This window comes from Giraffa tippelskirchi, chromosome 9 (assembly GCF_054371585.1).
Source record: "Giraffa tippelskirchi isolate mGirTip1 chromosome 9, T2T-mGirTip1v1.2.pri, whole genome shotgun sequence".
Lineage (NCBI taxonomy): Eukaryota > Metazoa > Chordata > Mammalia > Artiodactyla > Giraffidae > Giraffa > Giraffa tippelskirchi.
In genome coordinates this window covers 47,128,000-47,145,400 of record NC_137283.1, presented here as the reverse complement: position 1 = coordinate 47,145,400, position 17,401 = coordinate 47,128,000, and the positions used below count along the sequence as shown (strand labels likewise).

The following is a 17,401-nucleotide window of genomic DNA, read 5'->3' as shown; positions in this document are numbered from 1 at the left end:
ATCTCTAGCCGCGCACCGCGGAGGGGGTCAGTCTGGCTGGATAGTAGCAGCGGGCTCTTTCCAGCAGGAAGTCTGTGTTTGAAGGAGACCTCCCTCCATTCAGCTCAGCGCTATTGAATGCAAGCAGTGACAGCAGGGGGCGCTCCTGGTTTCGGCTCACCTTTCTTGTGCTGGGACACGGAGCCCCAGATCCTTATCCAAAAGCTGGGCGCAACTACAGCATGAAGCAGTAGACTCCTGGGCAAGCAGAGGCCTCCTCTCGCAGCCCCACCTCCTCCGTCTGTCTGCAGAGGCAACATAAGGCCTCCCCCATCACCCTCTGGGTACAGGGCTGAGACAGCCCACGTGTGACCACCCCTCAGAGCAGGCTGGGGGCTGTGGTACAGTCCAGGAGGCCTTAAGCCAGCAGGACCTGGGGTCCCTGCATGAAGGGGGGCTGGTCCAGGAGGGTGGGGACTCCAGTGCCCATGGGTCAGGGGAGGTCACCGAGGGGCCCAGGAAGGAGTCTGAGGTCGGGCTGCACAGTGGGCTGCCAGCCCTGCTGACCTCCTGATGCTGCCCTCTCTGCCCTCCCCATCTTTGTACCCCAGGGACGAGACAGAGTGCGAGACAGAGCACAAGAGGCTCCGTGGCAGGGCCAGGGTCTCATGGTGGAGAGGGGACAGCATGGCTGTCCTTCGTGCACACGCAGACCCGGCAGAAGCAGTGGGGGGGGGACACACTGGTGGGGGGACCAGTCAGCCCGGCAGGAGGAATGGGCTGGGACCTCCGGGGCACTGGGTGGGGGCCCTTCATGCTCTGTGTCTCAGCTTCCTTATCCATAGGGGTGATGGTTGGATGCCCTTGCAGTCCCCTTAGATGGAGAGCAGAAGGAGCCAAAGTGGAGTAGGGAAAAGAGCAACTAACTCTGCCCGCCTCTCACCTCTCAGCACTCACGGGGCTCGGCAACGTTCTGTCCTAAAGTCACCCTCACTTTGCACACAAGGAAACCAAGGCTCAGAAAGAAGAAGTGACTCACTCGAGGTCCTAGGGCTTGTGCATGATGAACCGGACTTTTATTTATTTGGTTGTGCGAGGTCTTAGTTGCGACACGTGGGAGCTTTAGTTAGGGCAGGCGGGATCTAGTTCCCTGACCAGGGATGCAACCCAGGGCCCCCCTGCATTGGGAGCATGGAGTCTTAGCCCATGGGCCACAGGACTGGACCTTTGAACCCAGGACTGTCCAGCTACACAGTCTGTTTTCTCATTTCATCTTGTTCTGAACATGGAGCCAGATGCACTTATGAGGTTGAGTCGAAGTGGGGTGCACAGGTGTGGATCCAGATACGAGATGCACGTGTCATGTAGCTGTGGACCCTGACTCTGGTCCACCCATCCCCTACCCCTCTAGGGTTGGCTCAGGTCACCGGGCGCCTCATTCCGGGGCACCAGTGTGCCTGGGAAGTGTCTGTATGTGCAGGGGGGTCAGGGAGAAGAGGGAGTGTATACCCTGGCGGGATGGGAACATTATTATTAACAATAATGATAATACAGTCCACCCCCCCAGGATGGCTGCTGAGAACAACACAAACATCCAGTAACAGGAGAATTAAGAAATCAACCACTGCTCCTGCAGCAGCAAGGGTGAACCCTAGAGCATAATGTAGAGGGAAGAACACAAATTGCAGGAAACTACACTCAGTTCAAAGCCATTTTTATCAAGTCCTCCACCAAAGTGAAACTACACAGTACTGTTTTAGACGTTCACATGCATATGATCAAGCTCTTACAAAGGAGTAAAAGTGATAAACCAGCATTCTTGGTGCACTGGGGGAGGTAGGAATCGGGTAGGGGTGTCACACGCAGGGAGAGTCCCCTGATGAAACCTGTTGCTGGCTCACGGGGTGCCAGGTGCTGTTTGCGGTGCTGGGGGCAGGGTAGGTGGGCACAAGCAAGACAGATGTGAACCCCAGGTCTCACAGCGCTTACAGTCTTGCCAAGCACACTTCGATCCTGTTCTTGTGTTGCATGGTAGGTCACCACCGTCCACTGTGTTATTATGTATTGTCACAGACGTTCATTTGTTGTTGTTGTTCAATCACTAAGTCGTGTCCAGCTCTTCGCGACCCCATGAACTGCAGCATGTCAGGCTTCCCTGTCCTTCCCTTTCTCCTGGAGTTTGCTCAAACTCATGTCCATTGAGTCAATGATGCCATCTAACCATCTCATCCTCTGTCGCCCCCTTCTCCTCTTGCCCTCAATCTTTCCCAGCATCAGGGTCTTTTCCATTGAGTCAGATGTTTGCATCAGGTGGCCAAAGTATTCGGAGAAGGCGATGGCACCCCACTCCAGTACTCTTGCCTGGAGAAACCCATGGACAGAGGAGCCTGGTGGGCTGCATTCCATGGGGTCGAGAAGAGTAGGACATGACTGAGCGACTTCACTTTCACTTTTCCTTTCATGCATTGGAGAAGGAAATGGCAACCCACTCCAGTGTTCTTGCCTGGAGAATCCCAGGGATGGGGGAGGCTGGTGGGCTGCTGTCTATGGGGTCGCACAGAGTCGGACACGACTGAAGCGAGTTAGCAGCAGCAACAGCAGCAGCAGGCCAAAGTATTGGAACTTCAGCTTCAGCATCAGTCCTTCCAATGAATATTCAGGGTCGATTTCCTTTAAGATGGACTGGTTGGATCTCCTTGTAGTCCAAGGGACTCTCAAGAAAGCCCCTTATGTTATTACCTATTGTCATAGACATTCCTTTATATTAATCAAATATTATACTTAAAGAGGTAAATAAGAACCACAAAGGTAATTGACCTCTCCCTCAAAAAAACCCACCCAAGTGGGTGAGGTGTGGGGGCTGAGCTCCTCTCCCCACCTCTTCTCACTGATACACCGTCACATTCATCCAGGAATCCCAGCCATTGGACCCACATCCCCCGTAGGCGTCCAGTTCCAGCTGAATATCCCACAAGGTTACTCCCTCACTCATCAGCAGGTGAAGGTCAGATTGGCTTAGAGTGCAAGGTTGGTGGCGGGGGAGGGTACCCAGCTTCTGGGAGAGCCAGAGCCAGTTGGGGAGGTAAAATGCAATGGAGAGAGGTGCAGAGCCTGGGGAAGATCCCCCCTCTTTCTGGCCCAGGGCTCTTACATGACTAACAGAGGTGGAGGGTGCCAAAGATGGGGAGTAACAGGTCGGCTCTGTCTCAAGCTCTGCACCTTCACCCGGGGGGTGTTAGTCTGCCATCCATCCCATCCAGCCAGCCATCATATATTGGACACTGGTGATCTACCACACAACACAACAACAGGAACATTATGTGCCTTGCGAGACTGTACGCTGCACGAGGCTTGGGGTTCATGTCTGTCTGGCTTGTGCTTGCATCCCCGGCCCCCAGCCCACGTCCCCTGCACAACCCTCCTGGGGCAGGGCCAGTCTAGCTGCCCTCTCTCAACGGCCTGGTGTCTGGTGGATACTTGCTGAGGGGTACCCTGCCTCTCTGTCACTGCTTTCAGCAGGAAAGGATGCACCTCCAGGCCCTCACGTGTGCTGTTCCCCCCATCTGCAGCAGTGTACCCCCACCTGGCTCAGCCTGTCATCGCCGCTGGGAGGCCTTCCAGGACCGCCCCAGCCGGGCCAAGCCCTTCTCTTCACACCTCTTGCAACACCACAAGCTGTACCCTGGTCGTGCTTCGTCTAGGTCCGGCTCTCCTGAGTTGGAGCACTCCCTAGGCCAGGCCCAGGTTCCCCAGGGCTGGGCCAGAGGGGCCCCCCAGGAGGGCTCTCAGCTTCATCCTCTCTGGCATTCCCACTCCTGCATGCAGCCTGGCATTTTCTTCCTGGAGGAGCCAGGCACGAAGGGGAGGTCAGTTTCTTCACCAGCCCCCACACCTCTTGGACTCCACTCTGGGTCTTCACCTCTCCTCCCAGCAGTCCACCCATCTTTCCCTGAGGGCTACCAGGGCTCCACGTGTCCATCTCTTTTCTTCCAGAGCTGCCCTTGGCAGGAGAGATAGTGGGCGGGTAGGGTCCAGGGCTGGGGAATGGGGTGACAGGAAGCTCCCTGAGAACCCTCCCCCCAGCTCTCTACCTCCACAGCCTGTGATGGATGCAGGGTGGGGGATGGGAGGGATGGCCGTGACTGGTCCCGTTCCAAATCCAGGTCACTCCCGGCCTGCTCAGCAGTCATCGGTAATTAGGGGCCAGCAGGACGTGGGCAGGCGGGTGGCAGGAGGCCTAATTGTCTGATTTTTCAGGTAATTAACGGGAGGCTGTCTGGCCTGTCCCTGCGGGGCCCAGCATCCGCCACCCCATCCCCTGGGCAGCCCCAGCCGCCTAAATGAGGCCAATTATTGCGTGGTGCCCCGGCCCTCATTAGCCACCTGGAAAGGTCATGTGGGAATGGCACCGGGGGCAGGGCTCAGCCAGCCACGGTGGAGGCTGGGAGCCACCAGTGATTGGGGTTCGGGACGCACTGGCTGTAGGTCTCTGCGGCCACTCACTGAGGGGTAGCCCACCCACACTTGGGACCTCACTTCTTGCCCCTGCTCTCACGGCAGGCAGGAGCTTTAGGTCAGATCTTACCCCCTGCCACTTCCCAGCCGTGTGGCCTTGGGCGTGTCCTCGATCCGACCCTCTGTTTCCCGAATCAGAGATGATGGAGGTAAAACTCTGGGGGCACAGTGGGTTCTCAGTGCATAGGTGCTCACCTTCTTCCCACGGGGTCAGCTCCTTTGCTTCACTCTTGAGGAAATGTTGGCCCAGGGCTGGCAGGGCCTAGAGTCATCGGTGTGTCTGAAGCCCACTCTGCAGAGTGTCTGGTGGCTGAGGGTAGGCAGCAGAGGTGGCCCTCTGAGATTCACCCTAGGGACCTCAGCTACTGGGCGGGGAGTCCCGGGAGGAGTCATAGAAGTGATCCAGCTTGGGAGAAGGGGGGCCCGGGAGCAGCTGGACTTTCTGGACGTTGGAGCAGAGTGGCGATGGGGAAGCAGGAATTCTCCAGGAAATGGGCTGTGGAGATCATGATGGAGCTGGAGGCCCTCCACCCGCTCCAGGACACTCCAGGACACGAGACAGTGCCACAGCCTGCTGTCCAAGGGAGGGCTCCATTCTTTCTTGGTTGGTCCACACCATTCTTGGCCCAGGAGATCACTGTGCCTTCAGATGTTGAGTTTTTTGGCTTCTGTGGCTCCTCTGTTTCAAGAATTCTGTGACCTAATTCCACACTGACAAATTCCATGCTGTTCCGGCTCCTGTAAATCGTCAGCTAATGCTACTTTTGGTCCTACGGCCAGCCCGGAATCTGGGTCAAGGGTTTCAAAACTGTGTCCCCCAGGAGCCCTAGGGTGGGCGCGGAAGTGAGAGGCCACTGACCTTGCAGTTGCAACAGCTGAACTTCGATCTTTGATAAAATATTAGTAGCTGCTCCTTTGTGAGCTGTAGCCATGTGCCAGACACGCACTGGGCCTCTGCCTCCGCATGTGTTCTCAGAAAACCCCACAAGGAAGGTAGCGTCACCTCCCCATCTTATAGTTCGGGTCGCTGACACTGTCGGAGGCTGAGAGCAGGCTGCACGCCCTGGGGCTCACAGCCTGTGCAAAGGAGAGCCAGGACTTGGACCCAGTTTTCATTCTGAGCTGCTGGGAATGTGGGTTCTGCAGCTAGGAAGAAAACTAGGTGCAGGACTTGAGGGGAGTGTCCCATTTATTGTCATTGGTTTCCTCCAGATTGGAGAGTGTGGGCGCACCTGCCTCTCTGCTCCGGAAGAGTGTGGCCCCAGCCCCAGGTCACCCAGGGCCCCTGCGCCCGACCACGTGGTGTCTGTGTGCACTAGGGCCCATCTGCCTGTCTGTTTCCCTTCCCTCTGCCGTGGGTTCTGCTTCTCCGTGGTCCAAACAACAAGCTCCAGCCCAGAAATAGCATATGTTTCCAGCCTCTGCTAGTCCAAATCATAAATCGCCCAGTGTGATGTGCTCCTTGTGTCAGCTTGCTTCAAAACTCGGCGTGGGGGTGGCTGAGTGAGTGTGAGGAGCGTGCAGGGCCTCCTCCAGGCTGAGAAGCTGGGAGCCGGGGTGAGTCCAGGACTGAGGCTCAGGAAGGCAAGCAGGGACCAGAGCTGGCTTGCGAGCTCAGCCTGGGGTGGGAACCAGCAGGTGGTGGCCTGGTGTCAACCTGGGCCTCAGGGCTGAGACTTAAATTCGAGCTGAGGTCAGAGATCAAAGGATCAGGCATCATTCTTGCCCAGCGGCCAGAGGTCCAGACTTGGCTTGGAGTCAGGGGGTCAGAGGGTAGGGGCTGTGATTCAGAACTTCATGAGGATGGAGAGCTAAGCTCAGTCTGGGGTCATGGTCAGGCCTCAGGCTGAGGTAGGGTCAGAGGTTAGAGGTCAGAATCAGTCCAGTGCTAAAGGCCATGGCTAGCTGAGAAAGAGGTCTGCAAAGATTCAGAAGCCGCCCTAACTCTGTCCTGGAAGTGACTGGTGGTTGGATGGTGACAAAGGGATCCCTGTGATAAATAAGACAGCATGTTGTATGCAAAGTCACTAGAGCAAGGCTGGGGGCCTGGTCCCCAGTCCCAGCCCCCTGCCTTCAGGATGGGCGCCTTGGTTGCTGACCTCTGAAACGTGGAGGATCATGCCCCTGCCTCTGTGTTGATCACGCTCTATTGGTGTTACTGATTTCTACCCTGGGGACTGTAGGCCCTGGAGTAGGGGTAGGTAAGCTAACAGGGTAAGGGGCAGTGGTCACGGCGGGTGCGTGAGATGCTTCCATGGCACCGAGTAGGGGTCTCGAGAGGAACTGTGCCAAGGCTCTGTGTCCCCAGTCACGCCCCAGGGCCCTGTTGTTCCCAGGCTGCCCCTGAGAGGTGGCCATGCAGCCAGTTCAGGATGCCGCGGCCTGCCCTGAGCCGCGTGCAGGCAGCACTGTCCAGGCCTCCATTCCGTCGGCTAGGTTTTCCCACCTCTTCTCCGTTCCAGGCCCAGCGTGGCCGGAGATGTGGGGACAAGCCCACAGAGCAGCCGGTGAGGGAGCTGGGGTGGAGGAGGCAGGCAGGAATGAGAGGCCGGCGGGCAGAGGAGAGGGTGCCAGGGAGGAAGCCTTATCACAGGCCGCTCTGTTCTCATCTCCCACGGGGCCTGGTCACGAACCAGCCTCGGCCACTCACCCACCGCTGACCTCAGAGGTCACCCCCTCCCCACTGGGTAGCACAGGGAGGTTCAACAAGGAGGGGGACACCAGGCATGTGTGTGGGCTGGAGGGAGGTGAGAGAACCCCTAGGAGACAGGAATGGTGGGGAGCCAGTGGAGGACATGTGGACAAGAGGGTGGCCCTGCCTGCCCAGGATGCGAGGCCTCCAGGCTTTGGCGGTGAAAGTCCCGGTCACCTCCCCCAGCTGAGCTATTAATACCCAGCTGGGACCCACGCACCCTTGCTGGGAGGACGCCGAGTTCCTTGGGGGCTAAAAACGGTCTGCGATGGGGGTGGGCCCTGTGTCCTCCCTCTCTGCTCGTCAGAGGAGCTGGGGCCAAAGGTCAGGCTGGCCTGGAAGGGGGCCGGAGCCAGGGTGGGGGTGCAGAAGGTGACTGAGCCCTGGGATGGCCTGAGGAGTCCAGGCTGGAGCAGGAAGGCACGCAGCCAGTCCAGTCCCCGAGGGGTGGGGGGGGTGGGGCTTGCCAATGGTCCCACCCGGGAGGGGACCAGCACCTGGCTCTCCTGGCTCCTTGCCCCCACCTGGGCCTTCTCCCTCCCCTCTGACCTCAGCGCAGTCTGCCTCAGGCTGCAGTGGAGCTGGAGGCTGAGGGCTGGCTGCCTGTCTCCTTCTGCCAGGAGAGGCCTGGAAGAGAAAGGGGGCTCTGGGGAGCAGGGAGTTGGAGGCCTCCAGTGGGATCTGGGCGCCGAAAGCAGAGCCTTTCATGCTTCAGCTTCACGTGTGAAATCTCGATTATTCACAGTGTTCTCTCAGCAGTAAGTACATGGCGGTACCATTTTATAGATGAGGAAATTGAGGCTTGGTCATCTCCTCAGGGCCTGAACTGGACAGACCCGGTCTGTCAGAACTCCAAACCCCTGTTGGAGTTGTGTTGCCCCCTGTTAATGTCACTGCAAAAGGAGATTTCTTGGTTTGTCTCAGGGATCCATGAAACAGATATTTCCATCAAAATGCCCTGATCACCATAGTGTCTCTGGCCTACCCTGGTGGCCAGACAAAGAATGAAGGGCCTGCATGGGCAGCTTTGTCCTACATTGGTGAACCCCACTCCCGGGGATCATCGGCCCCTTCTTCCCTCCTTCATGGGGCTCAAGGGCACATCCAGGAGCCTGTACTAGTCTTCTGGGCTCAAGGCCCCCTGAGGCCACCCGCTCCCTGCTATGTCCCCCTCCCTTCCCATGACAGATGCTCCAAGATCCAGAGCTCACCTCGGAAGAGCAGAGACTTGGCCGGGAGAGTTCAGATGAGAAAGTGACTGAGAGGTGTCAGCTCTGGAGGCCCCCTGAGCCGGAAATCCCGACAGCTGCCTGGCTCACGGGTCCTGGGCGCTGGGCCCTGACCCAGGGCAGGCAGAGGCTGTGTCAGGTGTCCAGAGGAGTTGGGGGAGGTGATGGCTGGAGCCAGGGGCAGACTGCCTGTGGTTAGCGAGGCTGTCAACACCTCCTGGGCTGTGAAGACAAGAGTGAAGCCAGGGGCCTGGGGGCAGGGTCCTCCTTTAGCCTGGAGAGTCCGAGGGGAGAGATGGGCCCTGTCTTGAGAATCTGGGAGAGGAAGCACAGCCCTGTCCTAAGCTGAAAGAAACCTGGCCCTGCCTGAGAAATCTGAGGATGGGGACAGATCCCCCATGGGGGCTGGTAGAGGGGATGTGTTTCCTAAAGGCTGGTGGGGAATAAGTTGTGAGAGCTTGTCCCAGCCTGGCACCAGGGAAGGCTGCCATATCCTGGGCTCAGGGGGCAGCTCTGAATCTGCCTGCCTCCCAGTCCTGTCTGGGAGGTGCACAGCTCTGCAGGACAAGGCAGGAGGCCTCTGTGCTCAGGCTGACTGCACAGAGAGCCCCAGGGTTTCACTTCCCCGGGAGAAAAGGAGAAGCCTAGCCTTGCCTGGATTTTCCTCAGCCTCTGGGGAGGCTCTTCACCTCTGTGCTGGTGGAGATGGGAGGCGGGCTACCTCAGAGAGCCTGATCCAGGGGAATCCTCCCAGGATGGGCCCCTCTGCCCATTTGATCCAGGCACCTCCACTCTTCTGATGCCCACGCACTCTGTCCCTCTGGAGCCACCCCCCCAAGCAGTCTTCCTGGATTGGTAAGAGATGAAGAGGCCCCATGCACCCATTCCCATGCCAGGCCTGCAGTGTCCACGGCTACCCGGTGTCCTTAGGGCCCCCACCCGCAGAGCCTGACCGCATGAGGCTTTGGGCCTCCACCTCTCTTCTCTCATTTTTCTTTCAACAATTCCTCTCTTCCAGCTCTTTCCTGGACCCCCGGGCCTCAGGTTCTCTGACTGAGCCAGCTTCTCCGCCACACTGGGTCTGGGGTGCTCTCCCATCTCAGCTGTCTCTGCTGCTCAGTCTGGGGCTCAGTCCCCTGCCCTGGGTCTCTGTCTCTTCTTTCTGGGTTTATCTTCATCCTCTGGGCTCTGACTCAGACCTGACTATCTCTCTTGTTTTAGTCTCCATCTCTGCCCCCTCTCTGTCTCTGTCTGGCTCCTGGACCCAGTCTTAGATGTCCCAGCCTTTCTGTCATTGTTGCTCTAGGACCCAGTCCTGGCAGTGTCTCCTCTCCCCACCGGGCTGGGGCACCTGCTCAGACATCTGCTCTGCCGTCTGCTCACTGGGCCCCACCAAGTGCTCAGATAACACCTGTGGTCTCAACTCTGGCCAAAGTTCCAGGGGAACCACTGTGATTCCCAGAAGGTGGGTGAGGGGGAGACAGACCAGAGGGGCCTATGCTTGCCTGTCCCTTGAGGGCCTTGGCCTCCCTCTGCTTGGGCCACTGGCCATGGTCCCTACCACACACAACTACCAGCGCCACAGGCCTCACATTTCACCCCACCACTGATGGCTCAGGACTCTGGGCTGGGTCTTGTCTTGTGTCTTCTGGGACCAGTAGGGCTGACTTGAGCAGGTGTCAGAGGAGGGAATGTCCGTGCACTTGGTGGGCACTGTCCCCAGCATGCAGAGGTGCTCCATAGAGTCCCCATGACTGCTGCTGTGACTGTAATTCCCCAGGGTCCCCAGAGTCACGATACGTGGGGTGGGGGATAGGCTGAGCTGTTGCTGCTTGAAATGTCCCGTGTTCACCCACGTCCCTTCCGCTGTTGGTCCCCACACCTGGGACCTTCCCATCCTCAGAGTCTGTCTGAATTGCACACTGGCGCTCACTAAGTTAATTACTGCTGTCTTGGGGATATATTTTTTTAAGAAGACATTTTTTCCAGGGGGAAAAACACGCAGGAGTTATAATTAGCCAGGAAGAGGAAAGAGGAGTGGAGCGTGTGAATCACCAGCCCCGGTGACAGACGGTTAGAGCTGAGCAGAAGTTTTGGGAGAAGCTGCTGGGGTGTGGGTGACTTGGGGCCGGGTTGCTGCCCCCAGGCAGGCTGGGGTCCTCAAATACCAGGTGTGTTCGGGGATGGGGACTTCACCTGTCACCTGGAAGTCTTTATGCCCTCCCCCCAAGGCTCTGTCCCCCATCACCATCAGGGTGTTCCAGCTTGTCAGCTCCCTTGCAGGTCCTGCCAGCTGTGACCATCCCCTGGGCCTTCTGTCCACCTCATCCCAAGTCCAATGCCAGTCCCTGCTGGCATGTACCTGGGCAGAGAGCCTTGTGGCCTGAGGAGAAAAACCGTTGAGGGTTTGATTTGCATCTAGACCAGCTTCTCATTCATTCACTCACGTGTTCATTGAGTACTGAAATCCTGCCATGTGTGTGGTCCACAGACAGGCAAACCGAGGCCCAGAGAAGTGCCACTCCTGGCCCAAGGCCACACAGCAGTCAGTGGAGCAGCCTCTCCGCCTGTCCTGTCATACCGTCTCTGCCGAACCAGACCCTGGACAGTGCTCTGGGCCACCAAGGTGACCACAACCAGGCCCATATTCTGAGCCTTGTCTAACTGAGCCCATATTCTGAAGGAGGAGGCGCCTCTAAAGCAGAACACCCAGTGCCGTGAAGTGGAAAGCACAGTGGGAGTCCAGAAGTGGCTCTTAATCCAGCCTGGTGGTCAGAGAGGGCTTCACAGGGGAGGAGGTGAACAGTGTCCAGCGGCTGGAAATGGCATGCTGGCCCACCATGCTGGAGCGATGTTGAATGACTCTGTGACTGGGCTCAGACAGCAGCAGGAGTGAGGAGTCGCTGGGGAGTGTGGCTTCTGAGCCAGGTCCTCACAGTCCCCATCTCCCCGCTGTTTCTCCGCAGTGGCTGTCTGGGACACTCTCAGACCCTGGTCCTTGCTGACCCTCCACTAGTTCTTTTTGATGTCTGAGGCCCGCTGACAAAGGTAACCCCTGTCTGGGCAGTCAGTGGCCAAGGGGACTGGACCCCAGGGTTCTCCCTCTCTCCTTCTCCTCTGGCTGAGGGCTGTTTACCCAGTGCTCTGGGGGCTCCGCCTAGGCCTTGGGGGTCCACTGGAGTAGTGTGACCTATGCCTGAGAGCAGAGGAGAGGATGCTTCCTCCCCTGGGAGGGCGTGGCATCATTCAGCACACAGAGCGCTCCTTCCAACCCTGGACTGAATTAGCCTTCCAAATTACAGGCTGCATGTCCTCCAAATTGGGGATTGGGTAGGAGAACAGAGGCCCAGCTCTCCTTCCTGCTTCCTGCTCAGAGGGCTCTTGGTTGGCCCATCCCTAAATAACAGGACCACGTTAGGAAAGAATTCTGAGTGCACACACCCTCCCACCCCAGGGTACAGGAAGCCCTGGTCTCAGACGTACATCGAGGCTCAGGGCGAGGCTGTGTCCTCCTGGGGTTTGACAACAAGCTTAGAACCAGAACATCTAGTTAAGGCCAGTTTGTTATTCTGAGGGCACTTGGGGGATCATTCATTCATTCATCAAACACTTTCTGGACACTTTCTCTGTGCCAGGCCTTTTGCTGAGCTCTGAGACACTGAGTGGCAATGGAAGTGACAGATATGTAACCAGGAAGTACATGTCAGAATGAGCAGGCCTGTGGCAGGGGGTGTTCCCAAGTGGCCCTGGGACCCCTTGATGAGGTCAGGGAGAGCTTCCTGGAGGAAGGGGTATATAAGCTGAGTCCCAAAGGATGCATATGTCCTTAGCCAGGGGCAAAGAGTTCCGGGAGGAAAGAACATCAAGTGCAAAGGCCAGGAGCAGAGAGTGAGTGAGGGGTGTCAAGAAGTGGGTGGAGGCACTGGTTTGTTCAGATCCAGAGGCCTTGTCAATCTTGCTCGGGGATTGGATTTCATCTGAAGTACAAGAAGAGAGGAGGCCTGTGATCCCAGGAGTAGAAGAGGAGTGTGTGTGTGTGTGTGTGTGCGCGCGCGCGCACAAGCAGGCAGAAGCAGAGCTGGATTCACAGCCCCACCATGGGGGCTCCAGTATAGGTATAAAGGGGTGTGGGGGCAGAGGAGGGGGTCCTGGGACCTCCCACATTGGCCTCCCCCGTCTTCCAGACAGCCTAGGGCCTTTAAAGAAGCAATCTGTTTTACCACAAGGAAAGCATGGGAGCCTGATGGCATTTCTTTGTGTCCTGAAATTAAGGTGCCTTCCTGTGCTTTCACTAATTGGTTTGAAACTTTTCATGTTTTTGTTTTAGAAGAAAATCATTATGGATGTCGAGCATAAATGCAATCCTTGTGTGGTGCTGAGAGCAGAGAATGGAAGGAAAACACCTCCTGAGCTCGCCCACGCCTGTGTCACAGAAGAGGCAAGTGAGATCGGGGCGGGTGCCAAGGCCACACAGCCACAGTGTGGTCCCCTGGGAGCAAGAGGGGTGGCTTTTGAGGCTCCTTGGAAAGAGGATGCTTGGTGAGGGGTTCTTTCAGCAGGTGGAGAGAGGACCTGGGGGTTTCTCCAACTTCTGGTCTTGCTTGCACACCTCCTGGAACAGAGAGCTCACTGCTTCCTGTCTGCCTGTGCTGAACTGGCCCACTGTTACCTGGTGGGCAGTTCTCCCTGAGTGGGCTGTGCTGCTCCCTTCCAGTCCCACCCAAGGTTCCCTGCATTCTGACCTCTACCTGACCCGGGACCTCTTGTCTCTGCCTTGGCTATGCGAGGTGATGCTGGGGCCCCAGGTGGTCTCGGCAGGCAGGACCCTGGGCCTCTGCAGCCTGCCAAGGCTGGGTCTGATCTGGCCCCAGTGAGGTGCCTGCAGTCCTGAGCCTGGGAGGGCTTCCGGGCTGGAGCTTCCCCGGCTGGCGGCCAGCGTGGGAGCGTGAGGAAAGGCACGGAGCCCGCTTCCTGGATGTGTGACCTGCTGTCCAGCACGTCCTGCAGGGCCCGGCCCTGCTCGGCTGAGGATACGAGCCAATGGGTAGAGTCAGGGCCTGGCGGGCAGTTCCACAGGCCGTGCTGGGCAGACGGGTGGGGCGCCAGGTCAGTGCGCGCCCTCACTCAGGAGGCTTCTGTTTACCCCCTGCCGTATGTCTGGCCCTGTGATGGCTGCTGGGCCCTCAGAAATGAATTAGACACTGACCGGCCCCTGCCTCCGAGAACCAGTGGTCTGGACAAGCAGGAGGGGATGACAGAGAGCAATAAAAAAACCTGCCTCCCCAGCCATATCAGTGAGATTGGCTCCAGACTTCGGGTTCGTGAAATCCTACATCACTGACTTCCAGCAGCAGAAAGGGACATTTCAGAGTCACCTCTGGCCTCCTGCTCATTCTGCTTGACCTGCCATGCCTCCCCTTTGCTGGCCCCCAGACAGCCTGTGTACTCTGGTCCAGCCTCCCTGGGAACTCGGCTGCAGTGAGCACTCAGGGTTTAATGGCCTCTCTGGCCATCTGGCCTTTGCCCAGGTTGTTCTGTCTGGAAAACGTCCCCTTCCTTTTCACTTGCTGACGCCTACTCACTCTTCAGAGTTGGCTTCCCAGCTTTCTCTCTGGGTAGCTTTCTCAGCCTCCAGATCAAGATAGCCCCCTGGCGCCTGTCCCTGTAGCCCCCTACACTGCTCCTCAGAGCACTCACGGACCCTGTGCTAGTTCCACTGACGGTGGCCCCAGGACTCAGAGTGGCCGGGTTTCTCATGTCCACTGCTGGATCCCACGGTCTCACCTCACATGAGCCCAGAGCATGTGTTTAGTCAATATCTGTTGAATGATGAGTAAATGTAAAAACCACAGTGTTTCTATTAATAGAAATTTAAGTTCAGGCACAGACATCAGCTAGTAAGATTGAAATGCATTCTTATACCCAGAAGCTGAGGATGTTGCAAAGATGATTACCCTGGACCCTAAAAGGTAACCACCCCCACGCCCTGTCCCCAAAATCATTGGCAGCAGCTGGTTCAGGGCAGCTCTGAAGTGAACAGCAACAGCAGTGACCCTGGCCATGTGTTGGGAGCCACCTCAGCACCAAATAAGTGCAGATTTTTTTTCAATGAAATATTATGTTTGGATGCCAGAACCTAGAGTATCAAAGATGTGTGTGGAGCCAAGATTCATTCATCAACAGACATTTCTTCAGAACCAGCTACGTGCCAAGGGTTGGCTGAGCACTGCGGATCTGGCCGCGGACAGACGGTCTGCCTTTGCTTGTATCGGCGTCAGGCTGAAGCCAGAGGAAACGCCGGATCAATGGACCCACGTTCGGCTGTGGACCAAAGGGAAGGGAAGACATTTCCTCCATGTGTGCTCTCTGAGCCCATCTCTGTCAACAAAGGGGCGCAACCTGACCCTGTCCTGTGGGGCCCTGGAGACTCTGGTCATTCTGCTGGGGGCCTGGGCCAGTCGCCCCCGCCCCTCCCCAGGACCAGTGTTCAGGCAGCTGTTCTAGCTGGGAGGCCCCAAAGGACCCAGCAGACATGTCCCTGCTCATGTCTGCCCCACTTCATGGCCTGTATGTGGGATCCAGCCCCCAGCCAGTGTCTGCCGACGGTCACATTAGGGTCATGTGCAGATCAAAGCAGCCCATCTCTGCTGCCAGGTCACGGCTGGGGTGTCCCGCTGCTCTGCGTGTATCAGGTGGGGGGCATGCAGGGGCTGGGGGCCTGGGAGAGAATGGTGAGTGCCTTGTGAGAACAGGGCCTTGCCTTCTCAAACTCACCAAGACCTGGCCTTTCTCATGCTTCAGACCAGAGTCCCCCCAGAAAGATAGCTGGCAGCGAGACAGCTGCCTCCCTGGGGCCGGAGCCCCCAACCCACCTGGCAAGACTTTGGTCAGTGGCCTGGGATCTCCGGCCACCATGTCGACGTGCGGAGGCCCAGGTCCTCACCAACAGGGCCTTGCCAGAGCCGGGAGGGCTCTGAAGGACACAGACAGCTCTTCCTCTGGCAGGACAGTGGGGCCATTTATCAGGGAGATAAGCAGTAGCCAGAGGGCAGAGCTGGCGGAAGGAGCTGTCTGGAGGAGATAATCTAGGGTCACTCAGAGGGCAGAGGATGCTGAAGGGCTCTGTCCCCACCCCACCCTCTGCCACCCAGACCCCGCCCCTATGCCTGCTGGCCAGGCAGGCATCTGGCTGTCTTACCTCATGGGAAAACTTGATGCCCTCCGGGGGCAAGGAGCTGGGCTTCGTCGGGCATGGAGCGAAATGGGCATTTCCTGTTCGTGTTCTGTGCCATGGCAGGGCCCCTGCAATTCTGTCTTGCCTCTTCACAGCTGGGGAAATCAAGGCCTGGAGAAGTGGACTTTGGGCTGGTCTCGTCAGGGGGAGCGAGCACGGTGTCCTGACCCTGCCTTCAGCTTCCTGGACAGGGTGGGAGGGGAAATCCACGGGGTGCTGGGTCACTGGGCACTTGCCATGTCCCAGGAGCTGTCTGCATGGCCTCTGTCCTGTCCCCTCTACCTTGGGGACCAGGCATTACCTTGTCCTCCTCTTCCAGAGGGAGGCAGTGCCCAGAGAGGAGAGGGCACCAGCCCAAAGGCAGAACCACTAGGAAGTGGCCCAGGGAGGGTTTGAATGCAGGGTTCTCAGAACTGTGTCCAGAGCACTGTCTGCCCAGAGGGGCTTTGGGTGCCTGGCAGAGACCAGAACAAACCCAGTGGGTGGAGGAAAGCTCTGGGTCCCTCTGGCCAGCTAAAAGCTGGTATTCCCAAACTGTCAGAAACCCCCAGGCTGCTCTGCTTACCCCACCTCCCTACCTTGGCGCTTGTGTGTGTTAGTTACTCAGTCATGTGGGACTCTTTGTGACCCCATGGACTGTAGCCTGTCAGTCTCCTCTGTCCATGGAATTCTCCAAGCAAGAATTCTGGAGTGGGTTACCATTTCCTTCTCCAGGGGATCTTTCCAACTCTGGGATTGAACCTGGGTCTCCCACACTGCAGGCAGTGGTGCTCAGTGGGGCTCAATATACATTTCTGAACAAATTATTAAGTCTAAAACAAGCAAACTGATGAGCAGAAATAATGACATTTCCCCTCTGTGAGTCCCTGGAGCTGGTTAGGCCCTCTCTTGGGCCTGGGCACACTGGTCTCGGTATCTCCCTACCAGGGACACTTCTGCACACTGCTTACTGGCTCTTCATGGTGGTTCCATCTGAAAAGACAGTATTACCTTTGGGAGTGTAGAGAAGAACCCAATTCTTGGACTGTAGAGGGAGGAGGGGGAGGATGAAGGAGTGAGGAGACCCCTCTTCTAGGCTGGAAGCCCACTGGTCCTTGCCCCACCGTGGACACTTCAGCCCTGCAGCCCTCCCCTTCAGTATCACTGAGGGTTGATGTGTTCACGGTGTTGCCGGGACCAGGCACTGGTCTGGGAGATGAACCCTGGATCTCCTCTCTCTGCCCTAATGTCCAGGGCAGTAAATTTGACCCAGAACTAGCCAGAGGCTTTTCTGGAAAGTATTTGCAGAATACTTTCTGTGAATGAAAGGTAGCGGGGGGGAGAGGGGGGCAACCTAGGAGCCTTGGAATTCATCTGGCAGGCCTAGGGGCCCGGGGGTGCTTTTGAGAGCCTTTTTTGCCCATAATCAGCTTTGGGGGTTCTGGGTACTCTTTAGCCTGGGCCATGCTGGGCAGGGAGAGGGGTCTGGATTGTGCAGGGAAAGGCTCCAGGGCCAGGGGGAGGAGCCAGTGAGCATGAACACTGATGCAGAAAGGAGCCCCTGGGGGCTTTGTTGTGGAGGGACAGGAGGACAGACAGGCACAGCTGTGTTGGCCGTGCCACTGCAGCCCCCGGGAGCCCCCACATCCAGAGGGGCCTGACCTGGGTTTGGTTGGGGGCATTGGGACCTCAGGTGTGGAAGGGTTTTTACCCTCAGACACTGGGTTACTGCACATCAACCCAGGGGGAGATGCGCACAGACCTCCAGTCCTC

At 57.5% G+C, this 17,401-nt stretch overlaps 1 protein-coding gene across 10 annotated transcripts in view; it reads left to right on the top strand.

Annotated features, from left to right (window-relative positions):
• Positions 1 to 17,401, top strand: part of LOC145519981 (uncharacterized) — a 131,387-nt gene that overhangs the window by 10,096 nt on the left and 103,890 nt on the right. For 4 of the 10 annotated variants that reach the window (XR_014064093.1, XR_014064094.1, XM_081525332.1 and 1 more), the window contains exon 3: positions 12,743 to 12,853. Coding sequence is in view for 3 of the 10 variants with exons in the window: in XM_081525332.1 (XP_081381458.1) it covers positions 12,755 to 12,853 (99 nt within the window). In the remaining 7 variants the exon portion in view is untranslated. Of the gene's footprint in view, positions 1 to 67; positions 1,063 to 7,806; positions 7,945 to 10,404; positions 10,489 to 10,906; positions 11,042 to 12,742; positions 15,814 to 17,401 lie in introns of those variants that run through there. The other 6 variants (XR_014064095.1, XR_014064091.1, XM_081525331.1 and 3 more) reach the window with 5 other exon arrangements.